The following is a 27,614-nucleotide window of genomic DNA, read 5'->3' as shown; positions in this document are numbered from 1 at the left end:
TGCTTCTTAATTGAGTGCATAGAAGATATGAGGACTGGGTATATGTGAGGTGGAGAAGTACTCAGGACAAAGGCAAAGCCATGTGAAAATGTCTTGATTTTGATAATCCACTCTCTGTGCATTCTGAATAATGTAGGGAAATGGCTCATAAGTAATTTACAAAATAAATATTAAGCTGAAGTTGCAAATTTAATTCAATTCATTTAAGTATCTTGTATTGCCATCTTGTCAATGATACCTGAATCAACTGAAGAGTCTAGGCTGACTTACTTAAGACATTACAGACACATTTAGGCCTCTAGTAATATCAAACAATAGCCAGCATCTTTATATGATCAATTTTACTGTGCTGCTAATAGAGCCTGAGGCAGATATAGCCATCAATTGAATAAACAAACCAATCAACCAGCATTTAACTGTAGACGGATGCAAACAAAACAAGACAAAACAAAAAATAAATGAGAATACAAAAACTACATTTCTCACAGGCTGGGATTTTACTTTCTAATGCTGGGTTAGCGCTGATCACATCAGTATTTTACTTTTATATGATGTTTCCTGTTATCTAAAGACACTATAATAAAGGGTATCAGTTATGGTGTTTGTAAAGGGATCTATAAAATGATCGAGGTAACACAGGGAAAGCAATATAATCTTCTATGGATACTAAGTTAAATTTGCTCAAATAGTCAGAGGCTGAGAACTCATATCTGTTTCCATCTGTGTTGTCACTTATGTATTCTGTATGTCACACCTTTTTTTGAACAGCAAGAATAGACCACTTTTATTGTTAGTATTTAGGAAATACTTATGAGTGTTTTATCAGAAAGTTAATGAACTTTTTAAAAAATCTTTCATTACACTCTTATTTTAGGCAGAATTTTAAATACTCAGGCAGAGCAAATTTTTGAATGAATAAATTTCCCCAAGTGCCAAAATGTAGGCAGTGATTGTTTTTCTTTGTAATAAATTAAAAGATTTGTTGACTTTCCAAATATTATCTGATTGCATATTGGGTTAATATTTCTCCGCAAGGAGAAAACACCACCTACTTCAAAACGGAAGTTATAAGGGAATTTGAGTTTGCTTTATAAAACTGCTTTACAGCATACTTTGTATTTATTCTATATTAACTGAAAGGTGTATTTATTTATCCCCAGTTAGCTCCCACTTGAGATTCTGATGGAAGGCATTTTTACCTCCTTGCATCTTCAAACAAATCCTTTGCTCACTTATTTAGGGTAGGGTCAGAATGGTTGTGACCACTTTATAAGTCAGCTAATGGTCCTGAACTGTGACCGAAGTATCTGGCTGCCTGTTTCTTAGTATTAATGATCAAATCAGGCTTAATTAGGGTTAGTACAACTCAGGCTTATCCTGATGTATCATTTGCAGAAGGTAAAGACATGGGTTCAGTGTCTTTTAACAGGAAAACAGCCCTGTGGTTTACTGAGATTTTGCACTTTGGTTCTACTATTGTTGCTTTCGTATGTTTGCTTTTGTTCTGCAGATGCACCTAGTGTTATATTAATCACAATCCTTGGGTCATGATACACTCTCATTGTTGATCCATGCACAGCCTTCTTTTCTCCCTCCCTCCCTCCCTTCCTTCTTTCCTTTCCTCTATTCTTCATTTTATTAGTCTTTTTTATAATAAAATAACCATTCATGAATCCAAAACAAAACCTAGGAAATCCTAGATAATAACTTACATCTAATTATGTGGTTTATTGTGGCTAATCTGTTCCCCTGTCTTCAGCTAACTTGGAATTAACATCATCCTGTATTTGCTTCCTTATTTCCTAGATTTCCCTTTTATAGAGTTGATCACATCTATGTGCATCCATAAATGCATATATATTTGTTTTCATCATTTTTAATTCTATGAAATGGGCTCCATGCTATATGTAATCTTTTGGTATTTATTTTATGCACTTTTGATCCATATTGCTGTGCATCACTGTAATTCTTTTGTTTTAACTACTGGTAACATCCCATCTGGTGAAGATAGTGCAGTTTATTCCCCACTCTCTAATCTGCGAGCCTTTCAGATTTTGCTGTAACAAACAGTGCTGGAACATTCTTTAAATAATAAATGTTCCCTCTTGCACATATATGCAGGGGGTTCTTCTGGGTATATACTTAGAAAGGCAATTACTGAATCATGTGATACTCATTTATATTTGCTATGAATATTTGTCAGGCTTTAGTTTTCCTGCTTTAAAACTAACCTAAAATAAGAAAGAAAAAAGAGTAGGAGAAAGTTTTCCTCTTCAATAGCATTTTGAATGTAACATGATCTATTTTTGGTTTGAAAGAGTTCAATAGTAAATAATGAATGTAGAAAAATTACTTATGTATGGGCTTGCTTGTACTTTGAGAATCTCATTTTTTTAATTGGTTATGAATATTCATGAGATACAGATCTGATTGTCACCCCTCGTGCCCAAGATGTGAAGGCCAGGAGAATCTCATTTTTTCATGATGTTCTTCGTTTTCTTGTACTTACTGAGAAGTAAATAATTTTAATTGTAAAGCATGTGTCACACTGACACAGTTATAGCCCAATATTTGGCAGGTATATGATGCTACAAAGAAATGGATAAAAGTAAATTATATTTGGAAATATTGAAAGTGTTTACTATGTTATAAAGAATAACTTTCAGGGAAGAAGACCTCTGTATTTATAACTAAAACTGACCCTTGAATAACACTGGGGTTAGTGGCACCAACTCTTCCCCCAATCCCCGCAGTGGAATCCACAAATCTAGTCAGTCCTGCCTGCGGAACTCGCATGAAAAGTCAGCCCTCCTTACATGTGGGATTGGCCCTTGCTATACATGGGAATATATGTTCGGTCTGCACTTGATTGGAACAAACCCACCCTTGCTATACATGGGAATATATGTTCGGTCTGCACTTGATTGGAACAAACCCACCTTGTATAAGTGGACCTGCACAATTCAAACCCATGTCGTTCAAAGATTTGCTGTATGTCACTTCTTGCTTTATTAATATGTATTTTAACTTCTTTAGATTTTCAATATTTTCTACAATGTGTCGTACTCAATGTTTTTGCATTATCTCTACCCACTTTTTCACTTTCATAATTGCTAGGATGCCAGTAATTATATTTCCAAAAATGAAGTTGGTGAAAGTCAGATCATGTTACATTTTCTGGCAGCAGGGATCAAGTCTACTTCTTGTTATGTAATTGCCTATCCAGAAGTGTACTCTGCTTGTAAACATTTACAATATATGCTTTCTGACATTTTAATGGGTTTTCCATCCCTCTGAGGAGCAGCTTTACTTGATGATAGTCCTTCAGACTATTAATAAATTCTGCCATCAGTTTGCCATTAATCACGTTGCAATTAATCATTTTTACTTCTATGCTTCTTTTGCCCCCACTTTAAGGAGAAAACATAGCTAAGATATATTTGCATATAATCCCTTTGAATACATATGAAAATTTGCTATGAATTACCTCTGTACTGTAAGCAGAAGTTTCCATGAAGAGAAAAGAGCTTACCTGTTCTTTGAGTGATAAAAGGTTTGAGGCAGCCACTGTAAGTAAACAGGCACTGTGAAAAGTGAAGCAAAAATAAACTAAGCCCTTATTTCTTACTACTTATGCTCATATGCTGGTGCTCTTCCCCATTTTGGAAACCCCCTTCTAAATTCTCTTGAGCTGGCGAGAAATAGAGGTGAGGACATAATGTAGTTCCACGTGTGTAGAATAATACAGCAATCAGTATCAGGCTGCATCAGCTGCCTGGCCCTTGTTTTTTACCACTAAACACACCTCACAAGAAGTGATAAATAAAACCACAACATTTTTATTCATTCATTTATTCAATAGTCAATTGAAATTATATATGCCCAATATGAAAATCCTATGTCCTTCTTTCCACTATGTCTAAGCAGTACACATAACCTCAAGACATTCTTTTTTCTATTTTCTTTTAGATACTAAAGGAAAAGAAATATAGGACACTTTTGTCACTGATAGCTGTATAACTCTTGATACAAAACTGTTTAGCAATCTAGCTAAAAACTGTACCAAGTGATGGTTGTCAAGAGTTAAAAGTTTTGAAGTTTCTATTGACAGTCTATATTACAAATGAGTTGGGATACATTCATTTGTAAGGAGGATACATAGAAAATGGAATATATTTTACCATGAAAACCATTTTATATGTGGAGTTGAGGTTTTTCATCAGACACAAAGCTTAATTTATGATGATTCTAATGTACCTTGTACTATTATTTGACTTATAACTAGCGACAATTGGTAACATTTTTTTTTTCCTAAGCAAAAATACTTTCCAGATTTTAGCCCATTCTCCACCTAGGCAACAATATCTAGTAATAAGATAGCTACATGAAAGAATACATCTAGCTATATTTCTAGATATGTACATTTGTATACAGTTATCAACTTTGTGAAGGAAAGGATTAGAGGATTGCCTAGGTTGGAAGTGGTAGTGAGTGCTTCAGACATATTCACCCACCAACTTGTGTGCAGATCATTCACAATTTGGGAAACTAATCACCACTGCAGAATATGCTCCAACCTAACTCCTATGTGTGTGAGAGAATGAGAAAACAAATAATATGTTTATAAACTAATGCAGTAATGTAGTGAACAGTTATTGATCACTTACTATGTGCCAGGAACATAGCACTTACCTGTGCTCAACTCTTTCCAAGTTTTCCAAGTGGGTGATCAATAATGAAGTCCACCTACAATAATTTGTTTTTTAAAGTAGCTCTAGCTCAGCCAATCATCTAAATATGCGACTTGGGCCCACCACTTATTCTTTCTGGCATCCATCTGTTTCATCATCTATAAAACGAAGGCAATGAACTAGATGGTACCAAAGATTTTCAGTTAAAATTTTTTTGGATATTTTAAAATACACAAACAAGAGAGTACGGATGATGACTCAGCAGTGCAAATGGTGTATTTCTGTCATGAGTTTGTATATGTTCTTGAATCACAAGATCCAAGGGTAGGAGTAGGTACATCTGACATCTGCCAACAGGAGGAGGTCAGTGCCAATGACGTTGTCCGTATTTGAAATCACAAGATCCAAGGGACGTGCAGAATTCGAGTTCAGTCCAGGCAAATCAGATTGTGAGTGAATGGTAGCTTATGCTTCAAGGAGTAGTGGACTTTAGTGCATGGTGACTAACAAAGTTATGGTCCACAGGAGATTTATTTTGATTGATGCAGTTGTCAGCTAGTGGCTGGAGTGTCACTGAATGTTGGGAGAACCGGAGGAAGAGAATACTGGGATTATGTTCTAGCCATGTTATGGAAGGCACTTATAGGAACACAGTTCAATAGACATATTAGCTAGGCAACAATGGTTCTAAGTTACAGAAATTGTCTCTGGTTAAAATAGGCAGAAAAGTTATGTCATCATTTAAAGAACAATTGAAAAGCTGGAGGGTCAGGTTTAGAAAAAGACATAAAGCAGGCAGCTCTGGTGGTTTAGTGGCAAGAACTGCTCAACAGTCTTCTCATTCTGGTGCTGCCATAATGAGTGAGCTCCCACTGATTTCAGTAGTTTTGCACAGGATTCAAATTCCAGAGAAGGAGTTTCTAAATGGTACAGCTCGTGTCACGTGAACACCTCTCAACTAGGAAAAAAGAGCATCTTGATTTTCCAGTCTTAAAAAGACTGTGCACAATGAGGCAAGGAAATTTTTTTTTAAATTAGGATGCTATTTCCAAAAGAAAATAAAAAATGTCCACTATCTTCAGCCAGAGCCATGGCCAGGATCTACATTCATTGGGGAACTAGATTGGCAATCAGAAGCCAGGGCAGGTAGCCTGGCATGTGAACTCTGCACAAAGGGTTGGCTGCCGAGGGTGTGGGCACCTGAAGTTTATTCCTCAGCTCCTGACTGGTGGGAAAGGGGTCTCCTACTGCACCACTGATTCCAGATCTCACTGACTCAAGGTGTTTGAAGGACTGATTGATCTATGGCATGTCAGCAAGTTAAATGATATAATAAGAATTTTTCATGGTTTAAAGAACACTGAAATTATGACTAACATTTACTGATCATCATAATCGTCATACTTCCCATTAAACATAAGTTGAATGGGAAGAGATTCAGGCAGAGATTGGATTTCATTATGCTTTAGCTATGAATCCACTTAGAATTATTGTAGAATGGTTAGAATCGAAGGAGATATAAATAAAATTTAATACTGTTTCTGTCACTATCTCTGTGACTCTGGACAAATCACTTCTCTGTACCTGTTTCCTCATCTGTAAAACGGAACTAATATAAATAATAATATTTCCCATTGCTTAGGGTTTTTATGAGGACTGAAAGAAGCAATACTTGTAACGTGCTTGGAACATGCCTCGTGATCTTCTTCTTAATGTTATTTTTACTTTAGAGTTTACAAAGTACTTTTTACATATATCACTTCATTTCATTAACACAAACAATTGTGTGGTGAGATTATCCTTTTTAAATTTTTAACGATGAAGAAGTGGAGGTTTTATTTATATAAAAGGGATAGAGTGATATCCTTACGTTTTAACTCCAAGTATTGCATTCTTCTACTAGAACTTAGGAGAGAGAGAAAAAAAGAGCAAAACTTCCAATGTTGTGTAATAACATTTAATACTGATGGGTAATTACATTTCACAATTTTAGTCTAATCATGTGTGCATACAAAAGGAACACATTCCCCTAGCAGAAATATGGACAGTCTTTGTTTTTTACACTTTAAACACAGATGATCTCTATTATAATGAGACGATATGGGTATTACGTTAGTTGTCCTAAGTCATGAGATGACTTAGCCCATAATGGCCCTCTGTTCTTCCACCCCTGCCCCCACACCGTACACCTCCACATTTCCATTTGTACTTTCTACGACATGTTCCTCCTGGTCTTCATTGTTGGCATAAGGTGAAAACAAAAAGGCCCATTTTCAAATGAAACTGTAATGTGGTGCCAATTGACAAGGCAGAGCTCAGGTAAACGTGCTTGCCTCTCTTTCTCCAGATCTAAGAAAGTGAGTAAACAAGGGCTGCCTAAATAAAGCTTTTATGGGAACATATGGCAGAGATGTTTTAAATTAATTAATTCTTCATATGTTTTTCCCTTTTGATGTAAAGTGTAATAGAGACATTTTCTACTTCATGAGATGGTTTAGAAAAACCAAACACTCTGAACAGGAATATATTGATAATTCTAATCATGAAACAGAGATATTTTCTTTATACATAAACAAAAAAGTATGATTTTGGAGGCAGTACAGAGACAGTATGCTTTAAATGTATTATTTATTTCCCTGTTTAAGACTTAGGAATTAACTCTAATCCACGCATGGATGTCTGATCTTGATCCTTGTATTTTGAAAGATTTAACTTTCTTTATCCTCTGAAAGTGTTATTCATACTGACTTAAAAAACAATCAGATACCAGAGTAGAATTTACATCTATTTTGCTTAAATAAATGCCACCAATTGGAGATTTCTGGTATCTGGCTGCATTTTTTCCCCCCCAAATATAAAGGAATATTTCAGTAATCCAGTTTTACTTAATATAGTGTGAACTTCCCACCACTATAATTAGCACAAGCACATGCCGTATATGTCTTTTTAAAGAGTGGAACTTGAGTTTGCTGTTAGGATAACTTCACTCTCTACACTTGGTTTCTACTCCTGCAGAGTTAGACATGGCAGCTATTGGCAGCTGAGTGCCAAGAGTGCAGGCTACATGTTGACTCAGGTGCCTGCTGCCTGTTCGAAACCTGGCTCTGATTTGTTTTCCAGCTCTGTGACCTTGGGCAAAGTACTTAAATGCTGTGCTTGCCTCCTCATGTAATTGGGGATAATAATATACTTACCTCAAAGGGTTCTGAAAAGTATTGAGCACAATGATAAATACAAAGAACTTAGTGGAGTACTTGCCTTAACATGGTGATTGGTGCAAAGGCACATGGATTCTGGTATCTCTATGAAATACCACCTAAGCCGGGGTCATACTAGCCTTAGAAATCACTATTTTTTCTAGGTTTTCACTTCAGTATATTCATTTGCAGTTGGAGACATCCTCACATTTGCATAAAGTCACTTCTAGCGCTTGTTTTTTTTTTTCCCCTCTTTTATAATTGGAATGGCTGCATTCTTTCAGCCTGGTTTCTCAAGTTCTTTTCTAGATTTTATCAAGTTGTAAGATAAAATGCCTAATCAGCTGTGGCAAACTCCATTTCTTCGTCATAGGCCACGGTGGAAGGGGACAAGCCACACATTTTAAAGGTCCGTGGTCACTTCTCTCAGGGGAATGATGCGACTCTGGAGCTCCTGTAGAGGGAAGGGTCATGCCAGGGCAATCCCAGGGCTTGCTCCATGTCCTTCACACAAGTTAGGGCACAAAGGCACCAATGGTGCTGTCACTGCTTGGGTTGGCATCCCTTAAAAACCAGGAGGTAAAATATAAGAAAAGAGACTTTTTTTTTTTTTCAAACTTCAGAATTAGTTTCAGGAAGTTTGGATCTCTTTTTACAAAATGAATGTTGAATTTGAGTGTGTATTTGAGGAGAAATAAGAACAGATATTCTTTTCCCTGATGGTTGAGTGTCTGGCATTTCAAGTGTTCCTGAAATGATTAATCATTCATGATAATGTCTTAGTAGTTAAGCTGTTAAAGCTAACAGCAGCGACAGTTCTGTTCCCTCATCATGTGTCAAGGGTGCTGTCCTCAGGCAACTCTGGAGCTCACAGTAACATGATCAAGACCCAAAGTGGTAGAATTAAATTAAGCACAAGAGTCAAATTAAATTAAGCACCATTATTTATTTATATCTCAACATGTTCCAGAAGAATCTGACACAGCTAGGACTCATCTCTAGAGTTCAGAAATAGAATAATATGTTTATAACTAAGTTATATTTACCATATGTATAAAAAAAGATCCAGAGAAATATTCTGATATTATTTGGGGGACATAATATCTCAATTTAAGGGTAAAGTACATTATGTCTGCATATCTCTACATGTTCATCACTCTATACCAGGACTAATGCAAAAAGCTACAATTTATATATCTTAAACCCTGATTATAATAATTTTCAAAGTATGACCAATGAGGAATAATAATATATTTTAGTAAAGGAACTAAAAGCTAAGTAGAAAGATGCTGATTTCAAAAGTGCTATTCAAGTCAAATGATATGTTTAAAAACTTCCTTTGGAATTTTAAGGCACACACAGGAAAAGTTAAAAAATTCAATTAAGTAATTTGGGATAATTGAAGTTCTATTTTCTAATGATTTTACACGCACTAAATATTCCTGTTCAGTAAAAACAATGATTATAGCAGTGGTTCTTAAATATTGGTGGACATCGGAATCACCTGGAGGACTTTATAAAACACAGAATTGCTGGGCTATACTCTCAGGGTTTCCAATTCTGTAGTGGGTTTGGGGTGGAGGCTTAGAATTTGTACTTCTCACAAGTTCCCAAGTGATGTTGATACAACTGGCCTGTGAACCATAATTGAGAACCAATCTTTTATATACAGATCAGAGACAACTAAGATTAATGTTATCACCTGTAAATCTTGCTGCCCTATTAGACCGATTATGGGACACTTACAACTACTGACTGTAAATACAAGAAAAGTTCACCAACCATTTGAGCAGCTATAGCAAAACCAAGATTAAAATATCAGAAGAAAATATGACAAATTCAGACTATATATCTATGAATTATAAAATTGAATTATTTTAATATATTAAATGTTAGGCCATTATTTTCTTTTTGTGAGCTTTACTTCCTGCTAGTAATAGATCCCTAAAACTCTTTTCATATTAAATGAAAAACAGAGAACTTTCATATTAAATGAAAAACAAAAGAGAGGCTTAGGTCACTTCCTATGTGTTGGTCAGACTCTATTATTTAGAAAGTTCTTAAAAGAGCAGCCCATTCATTGACCAGATAAATCTAACATTTTCCAATTCTATAAGTAACTAGAAAATAATAAATTAACTTTCAACAATAATAAAAATTCTTTACTTTTTTTTCAATATTAGGTAAACATTATTTCCATATTATCTCCTTCAGCAAATATTGATGCAGGTATGTCATTATATTGACTGCTAAAAGAAAGCTGCTTTACAAATCTGACAAAGATAAACTTTAGTATGTTTTTATTTGTGCAAATAATTGGTTTGCACACAAAACTGGTGCATAATATTTGATGAATAAATAAAATTAGGTTATCATACACCAGAGCCATCAATATTTCCCTCACAATGTGACCTTCAGAAAATCTACAAATGAACGTGAAAATTTGGGAATGTGAATGGCTTTTTTTCCCCTGCCTGCCTAGGAATATACTGCCCTGACGTATAAGATACCAATAAATATCATTGAAAAGTACAACTTCTTGTGAAATACTTGTATCTATTTACAGACACAAAAACAGAACAATCAGATTTGTTTTCTCTCTCCATTTCGCTGAGCACTGCAGCCTTATAGGCTACCTACTCCACCTATAGAGGGAGCTTTGTACCTTTAAGAACATTATGGTTTGAAGACTATCTGTAGCTTTACTAGAGTCTTGACTAACAAGATGCTACAACCCAGAAAATGTCAAAGATGCTGTTTCTCCCATATAGTGGTAGATAAGACAGCTGGTCTTCAGTGGTTGAAGAACTCAATAATAAGCTAGTAATTTCAACTACCGTGGCATAAGATTCATAGGTAAGGGTATATAAAGCTTTGATGACAACTGCATGGAAGTTGTATTTGTGAAAGTTTCACGAAGTGCCAGGACAGTTTGCACTTAACAGTTAGTGTAGAACAGTAGGAGTGCGGACTAGGAAGACAGAATTTCTGGGCATGAAACCTAACTCTACCACTTCCTGGTTGAGTGAACTTGGGCAAGTTGTTATATATTCCTTTGCCTAAGTTCTTCATCTCTAAAATGGAGATAATAATTGTATCTATCTCACAGAGTTATTGGGAGAATCAAATTAGTTAATATATGTAAAATGCCTAGACCAGTGCCTGGCAATGTTTATCATATATGTTAATATATAAAAATAATATATATTATTATTTATATATAGTATATTAATATTTCATGTATATTTATTATAATATAACAACATATCATATGTAATAAGTACTATATGAGTGTTCACAATTATTACCATTTTTATTATTTTCTCCATTTTTAGGATCATTCTAATGTCCTCTTTATTTCCCATCCTATCCTATATCCACTTTCAATGCTACCTAATTTCTACTCCTGTTATTCTTATCCCCAAAATCTTAACTAAAGTTAGACATTAACCAAATCTAAATTGCTATAGTATTCATAAATATTGTTAATCTAGTTTAAATCATCCATTTATTAATTTTTTCACTGCTTTATTGAAACAGAGATACAAATGCCTCATTTTATCTTCTTTTTCACCAGCAGATTTAGACCTTGATACTAAATTTACTGCACAGTTAACTTTGCTACAGATTGAAATACCGAATAATAAAAGGTTAGGTATTACATACTTAGCTGAAGTTAAGTGTTTACATAAAAACAGTGGAAATAAAGTTTTCCTCTATTTTGTTCATTAACAATGATCCTAATATCTTGTGTTTTTCATCTATAATAACTAAATTTCTTAGGCTAATTTTCAGACTTTGAAGCCTTGAAGACTACTTGAATTAAGAAATTGGTTCTAGTTATAAAAGCTTTTTAGCTAATGATTATGTTGGCTAGCTGCAGTGGAAAAAAGGCCCTTGCTGATGCTTGTATATTTACCAACTCTGTTTAATTATTATGGAAAAGAGAAAATGGAGATGTCATGGGAAGTGAATTTGTGTAATGTCATCAATTGAAACAATTTATACAAACCTTCACAGGTATTTGCAGGAATCAAACATTAGCAATATGCCTTCTAAGTCAGGATCTACCATATCCTTCTTGTGTTCAACTGGTACTTGTGGTGTAGTAAATTACTGGCCCTATTCTCCACCTTCTCCTGTATCCATGCCCTTTCCCATGTAACTTGGGAAGTTCTACCACTCAAGGTGGAGTGTGCTTCACCTGTCTCTTTTCTTTGGTCTTGACCGTTTGATGTACTCTGGCCAATATATGTGGATGAAAGTGATAGTATGACATTTCTCAGCCTAGCTCTATCTTGCTCAACTGCCATTGCCATGAGAAAAGTTTCTCCTGAGTAGCTGCTTCCCCCTCAGCCTGGGTCCCAGAATAAGCACATGTGGAAGAGACCAAAGCCTGACTTGTAGCAAGGAGCCTAGCCCAGGAGGATCTTTATCCTGAGTAGAGCCTGTCAGCAGAGCCCAGTCCAGATCAGCTGATCCCCAAATGACCTGCAGATATCTGAGACATAAATATTTATTTTTGTATGCCACTGAAATTTTGTGTTATTTGTTACATAGCAATAGCTGACTGCCATACATTGAGTTTCAGTATTATAAAAAAGGCTTTATCTTTTCAAGAAAACTAGAAATAATTCCAAAAATAAGTGTAGTACTTCAGGAAATAGGACTGGACACAGACTTCATGACTATGACCCCAAAAGCACGGGCAACCAAAGGAAAAATAAACAAATGGGATTATATCAAACTAAAAAGCTTCTGCACAGCAAAAGAAACAATTAAAAGAGTTAAAAGACAACCAACAGAGTGGGAGAAAATATTTGCAAAATATACATCCGACAAAGGATTAATATCCAGAATATATAAGGAACTCAAACAACTTTACAAGAAAAAAACAAGCAACCCAATTAAAAAATGGGCAAAAGAGCTAAGTAGGCATTTCTCTAAGGAAGATATACAAATGGCCAGCAGACATATGAAAAAATGCTCAACATCACTCAGCATCCGGGAAATGCAAATCAAAACCACACTGAGATACCATCTCACCCCAGTTAGGATGGCTAAAATCCAAAAGACTCTGAATGATAAATGCTGGCGAGGTTGGGGAGAAAAAGGAACTCTCATACATTGTTGGTGGGACTGCAAAATGGTGCAGCCTCTATGGAAAATGGTATGGAGGTTCCTCAAACAATTGCAGAATGATCTACCATATGACCCAGCTATCCCACTGCTGGGAATATACCCAGAGGAATGGAAATCATCAAGTCAAAGGTATACCTGTTCCCCAATGTTCATTGCAGCACTCTTTACAATAGCCAAGAGTTGGAACCAGCCCAAATGTCCATCATCGGATGAGTGGATACGGAAAGTGTGGTACATCTACACAGTGGAATACTACTCAGCTATAAAAACGAATGAAATACTGCCATTTGCAACAACATGGATGGACCTTGAGAGAATTATATTAAGTGAAACAAGTCAGACACAGAAAGAGAAATACCACATGTTCTCACTTATTGGTGGGAACTAAAAATTAATATATAAACTCACACACACACACACAGACACACACACACAAACACACACACACACACAAAATGGGGTGGGGGAGAAGATATAACAACCACAATTACTTGAAGTTGATATGACAAGCAAACAGAAAGGACATTGTTGGGGGGGGAGGGAGGAGAGGGAGGAGGGAGGGAGGTTTTGGTAAGTGGCAACAATAATCAACCACAATGTATATCGACAAAATAAAATTAAAAAAAAAAAAAAGACATATGTAAAATCTAAAAAAAATAAAAAATAAAAAATAAAAAAATAAAAAAAAACAAAAATAAGTGTAGTAGATGATATAATTTTATATACATTGTAGATGGAATCAGCAAGTTTTTTTAATAACCATGGTATTTACAAATGATAATTAACTTATGAAACAATATCACACACAATTAATAAAGCAAATTTATATTTGGTGTGCCCTAAACTGCACTACAGGAAAGTATATAATGTGTGCTCATTAAGCTTGTTGGTTTTTAATTTTAATGATTGAAATGAAATCAATAAAAACTGTAAAACTGGAAAATTCAACTACTACTTTTAATAAGCATGAAGTGTATTTCTGGATCGATGTCAGAATTTATAAAAGTAAACCTAATGACTTAATTATAAACGACAACTACATTTTAACAATCATAGAAATATTACAACATATTTAACAGAATCAAAACAAACATTTATTGAAAAACAAACATAGAACATTTTAAACAGCTAATTAGTACTTTGAAAAGGACTTGTCAAATATGTTGGCTATATGAAATTAAAGGCCATTATGTTCCCAAATCTTAAAAACTTTTCCCCTTCTAGATGAGTCCCCTCTAAGATGGCAGAAAATGAAATAAGTGCAACTATGTAAGAAAATAAAAGTTTTAAAAAATTGTATTTATGACCACTTATTTTAAACACTTTGTGTTGATAGAGCAACAAAACTTTTAAGATTTCTTTCATTACCATTTAGCATCTATTAAGTGACAGTCTCACAATTCAAATATCTTTTATGAGATAGACAATTACTGGTCCATTGTAGGGAGTAATAGAGCTAGACTATATTGAATCACATATTAGAATAAGATATAGTTACATGGGAATATGGAGGGCATTCTCAGCTGAAACTGGCTGATTTTAGTATAGAAATCTGACTCAATCTTTTATACACAATTTAAAACTAATTGAATTAATGATTGCTTAAAGATTAATTTTAGAATGCTTATTTAAAAATATTCTAGAAAATAAACACAAGACATTCTGGTTTTTTGTAAATTGCTAAGAAAGTGAGTTATTTTCAACAGTTTCTATCTCTGCTGCGTTCAAGAGAATTCCCAGTCTCCATAAATAAAAAGTAAATAAAGGAAATGTATCAGAAAGTTGGAAAATAGTTTCATCACGCTTCTGAAGAAATTTCTTGATTTCTTTGTCATCATGCCCTATACATGAAGTGCTGTCTTCCTTGGTTTCCTTTTGGAGAAGCTGCTCCAGAACCCAGAACAGGGAGCAAATATTTTCATAGCGAGTCACATCATAACTGGCTTGCACCTACAAATAAAGAACAAACTCCGTTTAAAAAATATTGGGTAGAGATAAGCTCAGAAAACTGACAAATAAGAGATTAAATGTTCAGACAAAATAAAAATATTTGATTTAACACATTCTATTTTCCTGTCCCTTTGATTGATGGAAGCGAGAACAAAGAAGAACATTACCTTTTTATTTTTCAAAGACTTTACAGTCTTGGTGAATTGCTTTTCTTTCTTGATGGGTTACAACCTTCCAAATCCATTCTCTGCACTCTTGCTATAATTCATTACTCAGATGAATCTGAGAATACTTGGCAAAGAGTCTTACACGTACCAATGTTGAGTGCTGAATTCAATGTTTTGCCAAAGATTTCCAATACTAATACTCCTGCCAATGCTAACATAAGGATCTTTGGGGGGAGGATTTTTTAACATGTTTGTACATAAAAAAATTTGTAGAGCAGGTAGGCCTGTAAGTGACCAGATGTGATCTCACTTCGAGCCTACACAAATCAGAGATGGCATTAGATTCTGTGGAGTCAGATACGTGGGTATGAGGAAAAGTGCAGGTGTGCCTTGTAGAGCTTATGATTTGGCCTAAATGGCTAATTGTGAGGCAAGTCAAAGGAAATCCTAAGAAATGGACAATGGCAAGCCTAACGTGAGAGAAAAGCTCAATCAGTATAAACGTAGAATCTGGCTTTATCATTTGCTTATTAATTAAGAAATGTGTCAGAAGCCCTATGAGGTAAGCAAAACCCATCACCATTTAACAGGCAAGGAAACTGAGCTTCTGAGAAGTAAAGTAATTAGAATCCAAATCTCCACATTCTAACCATGGACTTTTTTACATACACATTTTGTTGAAGTTCATTAAAAAAGTATTACCACTGGAAAAAAAGAAAGAAATGTGTTGGAAACGTTTAGCAAATTTACCCATTGTAATAATATCTAAATGAAAGTGCTTTCTTTTAGAGCCCGGAGGAATATAGTTTTCAACAAGGTGGTCCAATAAAGAGAGTCAAATATGTACAGATAACAGAAAATAAATACTTTCTTTAAAAGCTTGTGGTAACACTTACCTCTCTGTGACGTGGCTGCACACCCTGTCCCACCTCAAGAGGCAGCCATTCTTGTGCTACTTTGGGAATTGAGGGGTCACCTCTCCCAACCCCATGTGTGTCACAAACCCCAAGCTGCAGCCACCCGGTGAGGGTCCACACTCCAGATATGGGCTCTGTGGCTGCATTGCACTTCCTATACCTCAGACACTGCAGCCATCACCATAGCAAGCTTGTTCATACTCTAGGCCCTGGAGCCATATTCTCAGAGCACTGGTGCTCTGTGCACCAGCTTGACTGCTAGGCTCCGCCCTGACCTTGAGGCCATTCTAACTCTGAGAACTTGGCTTCCTGGCTGTTTCACAAGCACCCACACCTTACATACTGTTAACAGTGCTGCAACGGGTTCACCTGGGCATATGGCACCAGTGCAATTACTACCCTGACCCCAGACACCAGTGCCATCCCACTTCAAAAGGAATTGCCTCAGCCACAACTTCCCCAGTGGGAGGAAAAAGAGACTGGGAACACCTCAGCAGCCACGGCCACCAAAGACCCAACCAAGTTCACTGTAACTGCAGACATTCACAATGTTGGATCATACGGATCCCTGCAATCTTTACCAACATCAACCTCAGCTGACAGAGCTGCACAGAGACTGCACAGCTGCACCTTCACTGGTGCCAGAACCACTGTACCCCACCCTGCAAGCACCATTGTACTTCCTCCCCATCATAAGGGAAGATCTTCCCACAAAAAACTGGCCTGTATAGTCTGGAAGAGGTGACTGCACCACCAAATGTGTAGACATCAATGTAAAGCCAAAAGAAACATGATAAACAAAGGAAATGTATTACCAGAAAGAATACCAAAATATGGAAAGGGAGACAGACTGTAATACAATAATAACAGGGAACTTCAAAAACCCACTTTCAACAATGGATAGATTATCCAGACCAAAAAAATGAATAAAAGAAACACTAAACTTGAACTATAATTTAGACCAAATGGACCAAAAAGACATATACAGAACATTCAATCCAACAGCAGCAGAATACACATTCTTCTCAAGCACACACAGAACACTCTCCAACATGGACCATATGTAAGGTCACAAAACAAATCATAGCACATTTAAGAAGATTAAAATCACATAAAATATATTTTCCAACACAGTGGTGTGAAATTAGAAATCAGTAATAGGAAGAATTTTGAAAAATCCACAAATACATGTAAGTTAAACAACATGCTTGTGAACAACAGATGGATTAAAGAAGAAATTAAAGGAAAATTAAAATGTATCTTGAGACAAACAAAAATGGAAACACAACATAACAAAACTTATGGGACACAGTTCTAAGAGGAAAGTTTAAAGCAAAAACGCCTAAATCAAAAAGAAGAAAGAGCTCAAATAAACAGCCCACTTCATATCTCAAAGACCTAGGGAGGAAAAAGAAAAACTATCTCAAAAGTTAGTAAAAGGAAGGAAATAATAAATATCACAGCAAAAATAAAATAAACACGGAGGCGTCAGCAGCCGAGAACGGGGAAGGCGGCAAACCAGAGACAGAAAGTGAGCACCTGACCTGGCACAACCCTGTGAGTGACCCCTGGACCAGTCCTGTGGGCGGCAGACACCCACCTGGCTCCCACCTGCATCACCAGGCCACTCACCGCCCCGGGGCTGCCTCCATTTTCCCAGGTCCAGGCAGCTCCGCCCAGCTCGGCCGCCACTGAGCCCTCCCACTTGCTTGGCCCGGCGCGGGGCTTTCCAGAGCCTGCGGGCCGGACTCCCCTCCCACTCCCTCCGCGGTTCTCTGGCGGGTTGGTGGCGTGGGGCGTCCCCGGCCAGTGTTGGGAGGGCAAGGAAGTACGGGAGGGCCAACTGTCACTCCACCGCACCCTGGACTCCGGCCCCGGTAAACTTCCTGTTGCTGGGAGGCTGATACCATCTCTGCGACCACCAGTTTGGAAAAAAGCCTAACCAATTTCTGGTTGGGAATAGTGTGGGAGGAGAGTTCCCAGGTCCGCTTGAACCTGACGGAGAGCTGGCTACAGGTGGGCGCTAGACTCGGTTTATACCAGGGGGATGCAAAGGTGAACAAGTCCCGAGAAAGATCTACACAGTGCTACAAAGGCACCCAGAGTGACCGGTCGTCTGTGCCTAGCAGAAACCTGGTAGACTTCCTGGGCGAGGTGGTGCCGAGCAGGGTCTTGAAGGCCCAGCTGATAGACGAGCGTTGCAGAAGACACGCCCCAGCCCAGCACAGTGCGCACAGAGTGGGGAGACCTGTGGCCAGGGAGGCAGAGACTCGACAGAAACCACACACCCTGTGGGGTCGCCACTGCATGATCCAACAGCCTGGGCCAGAGCACACGGAACAGGGAGAAGTCCTGCACAGGAAGTGAAAGCTCAACAGAGATCACACACCCTGTGGTACGTGATCCACCAGCCCAGCAGAGTCCAAGCTGACCAGAAAGCTGGCTCCCCGGAGAAGCCCAAGACCCGAGGAAACCACACACACAAGGCACTAGAGGCCAACTAAGCAGTCATGGAGGTAGCCATATGAAATAGGCAACCACAGCAACATCCTAGTTATTCATTAGTCTCAAACCGGTGGACTGTGAAACCCCCTGCCACAATGAATAAACATCAAAAAAAAGGTACCAGAAATACAAAAAATCAAGAAAGTACATCACCAAAAGTTAATAAATCTCAAACTCTAGATCCTATAGAACAAGAAGCCCTTGAAATGACTGACAAGGAATGTCGAGAGATAATTCTAAGGAAACTGAATGAGATACAAGAAAACACAGCTAGACATCATGATGAAATGAGGAAAAGTATACAGGATCTGAAAGAGGAAATGTACAAAGAAATCAATGTCCTGAAAAAAAATGTAGCAGAACTTGCTGAACTGAAGAAGTTATTCAAGGAAATAAAAAACACAAAGGAGAGTTTAACCAGCAGGCTTGTCGAAGTTGAAGAGAGAACCTCTGAACTGGAAGATGGGGTGTTTGAAATAACACAAGTAGAAAAAAAGAAAGAAAAAAGAATCAAGGACATGGAAGAAAATCTGAGAGAGATATCAGACAACCTTAAGCGCTCAAATATCCGAGTCATGGGTATTCCACAAGGGGAGGAAAATGGAGATTCCATTGAAAACATATTCAACAAAATAGTGGCAGAAAACTTCCCAAGTATAGGAAAAGTCACAGATCTTCAGATCCAGGAAGCTCAACGATCTCCAAACGTATTCAAACCAAAAAGGCCTTCTCCAAGACACGTCATAGTCAAATTGGCAAAACTCAGAGACAAAGAGAGAATCTTAAAAGCTGCAAGAGAGAAGCGTCAAACCACCTATAAGGGAGCCCCAATCAGGCTAACATCTGACTTTTCATCACAAACCCTAAAAGCTAGAAAGGAATGGGATGATATTTTCAAAATACTAAAAGACAAAGATTGCCAGCCAAGAATACTTTACCCTGCAAGGCTATCCTTCCGAAATGAAGGGCAAATAGTATATTTCTCAGACAAACAAAAACTGTGGGAGCTCACTACCACATGACCACCCGTACAAGAAATCCTCAAGGGAGTACTGGATTTGGTTCCTGAAAAATAACTACCACTGCACTAAAAATCCAAGAAAAATCAAAAACCACTAGTATAATAAAAATGGCATTCATGAAGAGAAAACAAGCAAACAAAAACAGTATCTACAACCTAAGGAACCAACAAACACAGAAACCAAACAGTAAATCAGAAAGCAAGGAACAAAAGACACCTAAGACAACCAAACAACCAACAAAATGCTAGGAATAAATCAACACCTTTCAATAACAACTCTTAAAGTAAAAGGCTTAAATTCCCCAATCAACAGACACAGACTGGCTGACTGGATCAAAAAGGAGGACCTAACTATATGCTGCCTACAAGAGACCCACCTCACCCATAAAGATTCACACAGACTAAGAGTGAAAGGATGGAAAAAGATTTACCATGCAAACAAAAAAGAAAAATGAGCTGGAGTAGCTATTCTTATATCTGACAAAATAGACTTTAAACTAAAAACCATAAAAAGAGACAATGAGGGACACTACTTAATGATAAAAGGTCTGATCCATCAAGAAGACATAACAATCATAAATATGTACGCACCCAATGTTGGAGCAGCCAGATTTATAAAACAAACTCTATTAGACCTAAAGAAGGAAATAGACACTAATACCATAATAGCAGGGGACCTGAACACCCCACTGTCAATATTAGACAGATCATCTAGGCAAAGAATCAGTAGAGACACACAAGATCTAAACAAGACTCTAGACCAATTGGAATTGGCAGATATCTACAGAACATTCCACCCAACAACCTCAGAATATTCATTCTTCTCAGCAGCACATGGATCATTCTCCAGGATAGATCACATATTAGGTCACAAATCAAGTCTCAATAAATTCAAAAAAATTGCAATTATCCCATGTATCTTCTTAGACCACAATGGATTAAAACTAGAAATTAATAACAAACGAAACTCTGGAAACTATACAAACACATGGAAATTAAACAGTATTCTACTCAATGACATATGGGTCCAAGAAGAAATCAAGCAGGAAATCAAAAAATTTATTGAAACTAATGAAAACAATGATACATCATACCAAAACCTGTGGGATACTGCAAAAGCAGTATTGAGGGGGAAATTTATTGCATTAAATGCTCACTTCAGAAGAATGGAAAGATGGCAAGTGAACAACCTAACACTTCACCTTAAAGAACTAGAAAAACAAGAACAATCCAAACCTAAAGTTAGCAGACGGAAAGAAATCATTAAGATCAGAGCAGAACTGAATGAAATTGAAAACCAAAAAGCAATTCAAAAGATCAATGAATCAAAAAGTTGGTTTTTTGAAAAGATAAATAAAATTGACAAACCATTAGCATGGCTAACAAAAAAAAAAAGAAGAGAGAAGACTCAAATAACAAAAATTAGAAATGAAAAAGGCGATATTACAACTGATTCATCTGAAATACAAGGAATCATTCGAGACTACTATAAACAACTGTACGCCAACACATTTGAAAATCTGGAGGAAATGGATAAATTTCTGGACACACACAAGCTCCCAAAACTGAACCATGAAGACGTAGAAAATTTGAACAGACCAATAACAATAAAGGAGATTGAAGCTGTTATCAGAAGGCTCCCAACAAAGAAAAGCCCAGGACCAGATGGATTCACAGCAGAATTTTACCAAACATTCAAACAGGAATTGACACCGATTCTTTACAAACTATTCCAAAAGATTGAAACGGACACAAATCTCCCAAACTCATTCTATGAAGCAAACATCCTGATACCAAAAGCAGGTAAAGATATAACCAAAAAAGAAAACTACAGGCCGATATCCTTGATGAATATAGATGCAAAAATCCTCACTAAAATACTAGCAAACAGAATACAGGAACACATACCAAAAATTATTCATCACGATCAAGTGGGATTCAACCCAGGGATGCAAGGTTGGTTCAACATATGCAAATCAATAAATGTGATACACCATATTAATAAACTCAAACAAAAGGACCATATGATCATCTCTATAGATGCTGAAAAAGCATTTGATAAAGTTCAGCACTCATTCTTGACAAAGACCCTCTATAAGTTAGGTATAGAGGGAAAGTATCTCAACATAATTAAAGCCATATATGCCAAACCCACTGCCAATATCATCCTGAATGGGGAAAAGCTGAAAGCCTTTCCTTTAAGAACAGGAACTAGACAAGGATGCCCACTCTCACCACTCCTATTCAACATAGTGTTGGAAGTACTAGCCAGAGCAATCAGAGAAGAGAAGGAAATAAAGGGCATCCAGATTGGAAAAGATGAAGTCAAACTGTCCCTGTTTGCAGATGACATGATCCTATATATCGAACAGCCTAAAGCCTCTACAAAAAAACTGTTGGAATTGATAAATGATTTCAGCACAGTAGCAGGATACAAAATCAACACACAAAAATCAGTAGCATTTCTTTTCTCCAAGAGTGGACATGCAGAACGAGAAATCAAGAAAGCCTGCCCATTTACAATAGCCACCAAAAAAATAAAATACTTAGGAATTGAGTTAACCAAGGAGGTGAAAAATCTCTATAATGAGAACTACAAACCACTGCTGAGAGAAATTAAAGAGGACACAAGAAGATGGAAAGATATCCCATGCTCTTGGATTGGAAGAATCAACATAGTGAAAATGTCCATACTACCCAAAGTGATATACAAATTCAATGCAATCCCCATCAAAATTCCAAAGACATTTTTCTCAGAAATGGAAAAAACTATCCCGACATTTATATGGAAGAATAAAAGACCACGCATAGCCAAAGCAATGCTGAGCAAAAAAAATAAAGCTGGAGGCATAGCACTACCGGACTTAAAGCTATACTACAAAGCTATAATAACCAAAACAGTATGGTACTGGCATAAAAACAGACACACTGACCAATGGAATAGAATAGAGAATCCAGAAATCAACCCACACACTTACTGCCATCTGATCTTTGACAAAGGCACCAAGCCTATTCACTGGGGAAGGGACTGCCTCTTCAGCAAATGGTGCTGGGATAACTGGATATCCATATGCAGGAGCATGAAACTAGATCCATACCTCTCACTGTATACTAAAATCAATTCAAAATGGATTAAGGATTTAAATATACACCCTGAAACAATAAAACTTCTTAAAGAAAACATAGGAGAAACACTTCAGGAAATAGGACTGGACACAGACTTCATGAACATGACCCCAAAAGCACGGGCAACCAAAGGAAAAATAAACAAATGGGATTATACCAAACTAAAAAGCTTCTGCACAGCAAAAGAAACAATTAACAGAGTTAAAAGACAAGCAACAGAGTGGGAGAAAATATTTGCAAAATATACATCTGACAAAGGATTAATATCCAGAATATACAAGGAACTCAAACAACTTTACAAGAAGAAAACAAGCAACCCAATTAAAAAATGGGCAAAAGAGCTAAGCAGGCATTTCTCTAAGGAAGATATACAAATGGCCAACAGACATATGAAAAAATGCTCCACATCACTCAGCATCCGGGAAATGCAAATCAAAACCACACTGAGATACCACCTAACCGCAGTTAGGATGGCTAAAATCCAAAAGACTCTGAACGATAAATGCTGGCGAGGTTGCGGAGAAAAAGGAACTCTCATACATTGTTGGTGGGACTGCAAAATGGTGCAGCCTCTATGGAAAATGGTATCAAGGTTCCTCAAACAATTGCAGATAGATCTACCATACGACCCAGCTATCCCACTGTTGGGAATATACCCAGAGGAATGGAAATCATCAAGTCGAAGGTATACCTGTTCCCCAATGTTCATCGCAGCACTCTTTACAATAGCCAAGAGTTGGAACCAGCCCAAATGTCCATCATCAGATGAGTGGATACGGAAAATGTGGTACATCTACACAATGGAATACTACTCAGCTATAAAAAAGAATGAAATACTGCCATTTGCAACAACATGGATGGACCTTGAGAGAATTATATTAAGTGAAACAAGTCAGGCACAGAAAGAGAAATTCCACATGTTCTCACTTATTGGTGGGAGCTAAAAATTAATATATAAATTCACACACACACACACACACACACACACACACAAAGTCACACACACACACACACACACACAGAGAAAACCGGGGGGGGGGGGGGGAGAAGATATAACAACCACAATTACTTGAAGTTGATAGGACAAGCAAACAGAAAGGACATCGTTGGGGGGGAGGGGGGAGGGAGAAGGGAGGGAGGTTTTGGTGATGGGGAGCAATAATCAGCCACAATATATATCGAGAAATTAAAATTTAAAACAAAAAATTTAAAAAATAAAATAAAATAAAATAAAATAAAATGTTAAAAAATAAAAAAAATAAAATAAAATAAAACTGAACCATCCCTGGAGTAACTAGCCATACTTCATTGCCAACAAGCTCCTTAGTAAGTTTTTTGTTACTTGTACCCAAAACATTTCTGCTACAAATAAAAGTATTGTATTCAACTACTTGAAAAAAAAATAATAAAAAAAAATAAAATAAACACTAGAAAAACAATAAAAAAGATCAGTGAAACTAACAATTGGCTTTTTAAAAAGATAGACATAAACAACAACCCCTCGGGTACACTAAGAAAAAAAGAGAGAAGACTCAAATAAATAAAATAAGAAATGAAAGAGAAAATATTACAACTGATACCATAAAAATACAAAAAGTTATGAGAGTATATGAACAATTATACACCAACAAATTGGACAACCTGGAAGAAAATGATCAATTTCTAGACACACAATCATAAAGAAATAGAAAATCTGAACAGAGTAATAACAAGTAAGGAGATTTAATTAATAATAAAAAGTATCCCATCAAAGTGTAGCACAGGACCAGATGGCTTCACTGCTGAATTCTACCAGATATTTAAAGAAGAACTAATAACAACCCTTCTTAAACTCTTTCAAAAAATTGAAGAGGAGGAAATATTTCCAAACTCATATTACATACCAGCACTACCCTTATACCAAGCCGGATGAGGACACCATAAGCAAAGAAAATTACTAGCCAATGTCTTCATATAGATGTAAAAATCTTCAGTAAAAAACTAGCAAACTGAAGTCAGCAGCACATTAAAAGAATTATTTACTGTGATCCAGAGGGATTTATCTGTGGGATGCAAGAATGATTCAACATGCCACAAATCAATAAATATGATATACCACTTTGACAGAATGAAGGACAAATACCCTGTGATCATTTGAATAGATGCAGAAAAAAATTGACACAATTCAACATTCTTTCATGATAAAAACTCTCAACAAATTAGATATAAAAGGAATGTAACTTATCACAATATAGGCCATGTATGACAAGCCCACAGTTAACATCATAATCAATGGTAAAAATCTGAAAGCTTTTTCTCTAAGCTCAGGAATAAGACAAGGATGTCCACTCTTGCCAAAAACCTAATAAAACTGATAAACATATTCAGTAGAGTTTAAGGATACAAAATCAATGTATTAAAATCAGTAGCACTTCTATACACTAAAAATGAACTAGCTGAAAAAGTGATAAAGAAAACGATCCACTAATATTAGCCACAAAAAACCCAAAATGCTTATGAATAAATTTAACAAAGGAGGCAAAACTGAAAACTATAAAATATTGATGAAAGAAATTGAAAAAGACACAAATAAATGGAAAGATATACCTCATGATAATGGATTGGAAGTATCAATATTGTTAAAATGTTCATACATATCTAACGCAATGTAAAGATTCAATACAATCCCTATCAAAATTCCAATGACTTTTTTGCAGAAATAATTTTTAAAATCCTGAGATTGGTAGGGAACTACAAAAGACCTCAAATAGCCAAAGCAATCTTGAACAAAAAGAACAAAGCCAGAGGCATCACACCACTAGATTTCAAAATATACTACAAAGTTATAGTGATCAAAACATCATGGTACTGCCATAAAAACAGACATATAGACCAATGGAACAGAATAAGACACTCAGGAATAAATCCACACATTTACAGTCAATAGATTTTCCACAAAGGTGCAAAGAACAGACAAGGGGGTAAAGAAAGTCTCCTCAATAAATGATGCTGGGAAAACTGGATACCTACATGTAGAAGAATGAAATTAGACTTGCCGCCCCATATACAAATTACACCCTGTTCATATACACCATATACAAAAATCAACTCAAAATTGATAAAGAACTTAAATATAAGACCTGAAACAATAAAACTACTAGAGGAAAACATAGATGAACAGCTCTATGACATTGGACTGAATAATGATTTTTTGCACATGACCCCAAAAGAAAAGGCCAGAAAAGCAAAAACAGTCAAATTGGATTACATCAAACTAAAAAGCTTCTTTATTGCCAAGGAAACAATCAACAGAGTAAAGAGACAACCTAAGGAATAGGAGAATATATTTGCAAACCATACACCTGATAAGGTATTAATATCCAAAATATACAAGAAACTCACACAACTCAGTAGCAAGAAAACAAATAGCATGATAAAAATGGGCAAAGGACCTGAATAGACATTTCTCAAAAGAAGACATAAAAATGGCCAACAGGTATATGAAAACATGCTCAAGATCATTAATCATCAGGGAAATGCAAATTAAAACCACCATGAGACATCACCTAACACCTGTTGCATGGCTATCACCAAAAAGATAAGACCCCAAAAGCACAGGCAACAAAAGGAAAAATAAATAAGTAGGATTATATCAAATTAAAAAGCTTCTGCACAGCAAAAGAAACAACAGAGCAAAAAGAGTGGGAGAAAATATTTGCAAACTATGCACCTGATAAAGAATTAATATTCAGAATATATAAGGAACTCAAACAACCTAATAGTAAAAAAACAAATGACCTGATTAAAAAATGGGCAAATGAGCTGAATAGGCATTTCTCAAAGGAAGATATAAGAATGGCCAAAAGACACATGGAAAAATGTTCACCATCACTCAGCATCCAGGAAATGTAAATGAAACCACACTGAGATGTCATCTCACTCCAGTTAGACTGGCTATTATCAAAAAGACAGAGAATAATAAATGATGGCAAGGATGCGGAGAAAGAGGAACCTTCTCATGCTGTTGTTGGGACTATAACTTAGTGTAGCCATTATGGAAAATGGTATGGAGGTTCGTCAAAAAATTAAAAACATAACTAGCACATGATCCAGCAATCCCACTATCAGATGTATACCTAAAGGATATAAAACTAGTATGTCTGACTCCCAGGTTCACTGCAGCATTATTCACAATAGTCAAGATAGGGAATAACCTCTGTATCCATCAATGGATAAATGGATGAGGAAAACATGAATTCTATAGAAAAAACCAAAAATATTTCATTCACTTTAAAACTTTAACTACAATAGGAATACAGTTCTTTATAAAGATAATCTAGGCCAGAGTGGTGCAAATAATTGTAAGGTTCGCTTCTACCGATATTATTAGCTATATATTGCTATTTACCCTATTGGGCCCTTAAAATGCATAGGGATTTTGTGGAAAAAAATTACTCTTTTTCAAAGTTATTTAGATTAATTTCTAGTTGACCATGATTCTTATGTATAACACCATTTCATAAACAGTAAAAAATACCACAAATTGTACCTATCACAAATAAATATATGTTCTCTCTCCTGATAAAGACCAGAATATTCTGGCCACGTTTAGGGCAATGTTGTAAAGGTAGAGTGTGTTTTGGCACCTTTCCATCTGCTCTGAGAATCCTACTTTAGGCATGTCTAGTTCTGTGTCCAGGTGGTGGGCTGGGGTTCCCACTGTAATGTCCCATTTCTCTATGTTTGTTTTGGACTTCACTTTTTTCTCTTACCAGAATTTATCTGTCTTGAGTTCCACCTCTATCCTAAAATGCCTATTCTCATAAATAACTGAGTAAACTCTTTTGCTCCAAGATATTAACTGCTCACAGAATACTAATTTGAAACTAACTCCATTTTTTAGGGACAGTATGCTCTTA

General features: G+C 36.4%; 1 protein-coding gene across 1 annotated transcript in view; it reads right to left on the bottom strand.

Moving 5' to 3' along the window:
• Window positions 1–14,710: 14,710 nt before the first annotated feature.
• Window positions 14,711–27,614, bottom strand: part of MEI4 (meiotic double-stranded break formation protein 4) — a 185,337-nt gene continuing 172,433 nt past the window's right edge. The window contains exon 4 of the mRNA XM_063098333.1: window positions 14,711–14,980. Within this exon, the coding sequence (XP_062954403.1) occupies window positions 14,711–14,980 (270 nt within the window). The remainder of the gene's footprint in view (window positions 14,981–27,614) is intronic.

This window comes from Cynocephalus volans, chromosome 5 (assembly GCF_027409185.1).
Source record: "Cynocephalus volans isolate mCynVol1 chromosome 5, mCynVol1.pri, whole genome shotgun sequence".
Lineage (NCBI taxonomy): Eukaryota > Metazoa > Chordata > Mammalia > Dermoptera > Cynocephalidae > Cynocephalus > Cynocephalus volans.
The sequence above is the reverse complement of the archived record's forward strand: the minus strand, read 5'-3'. Positions and strand labels throughout refer to the sequence as shown.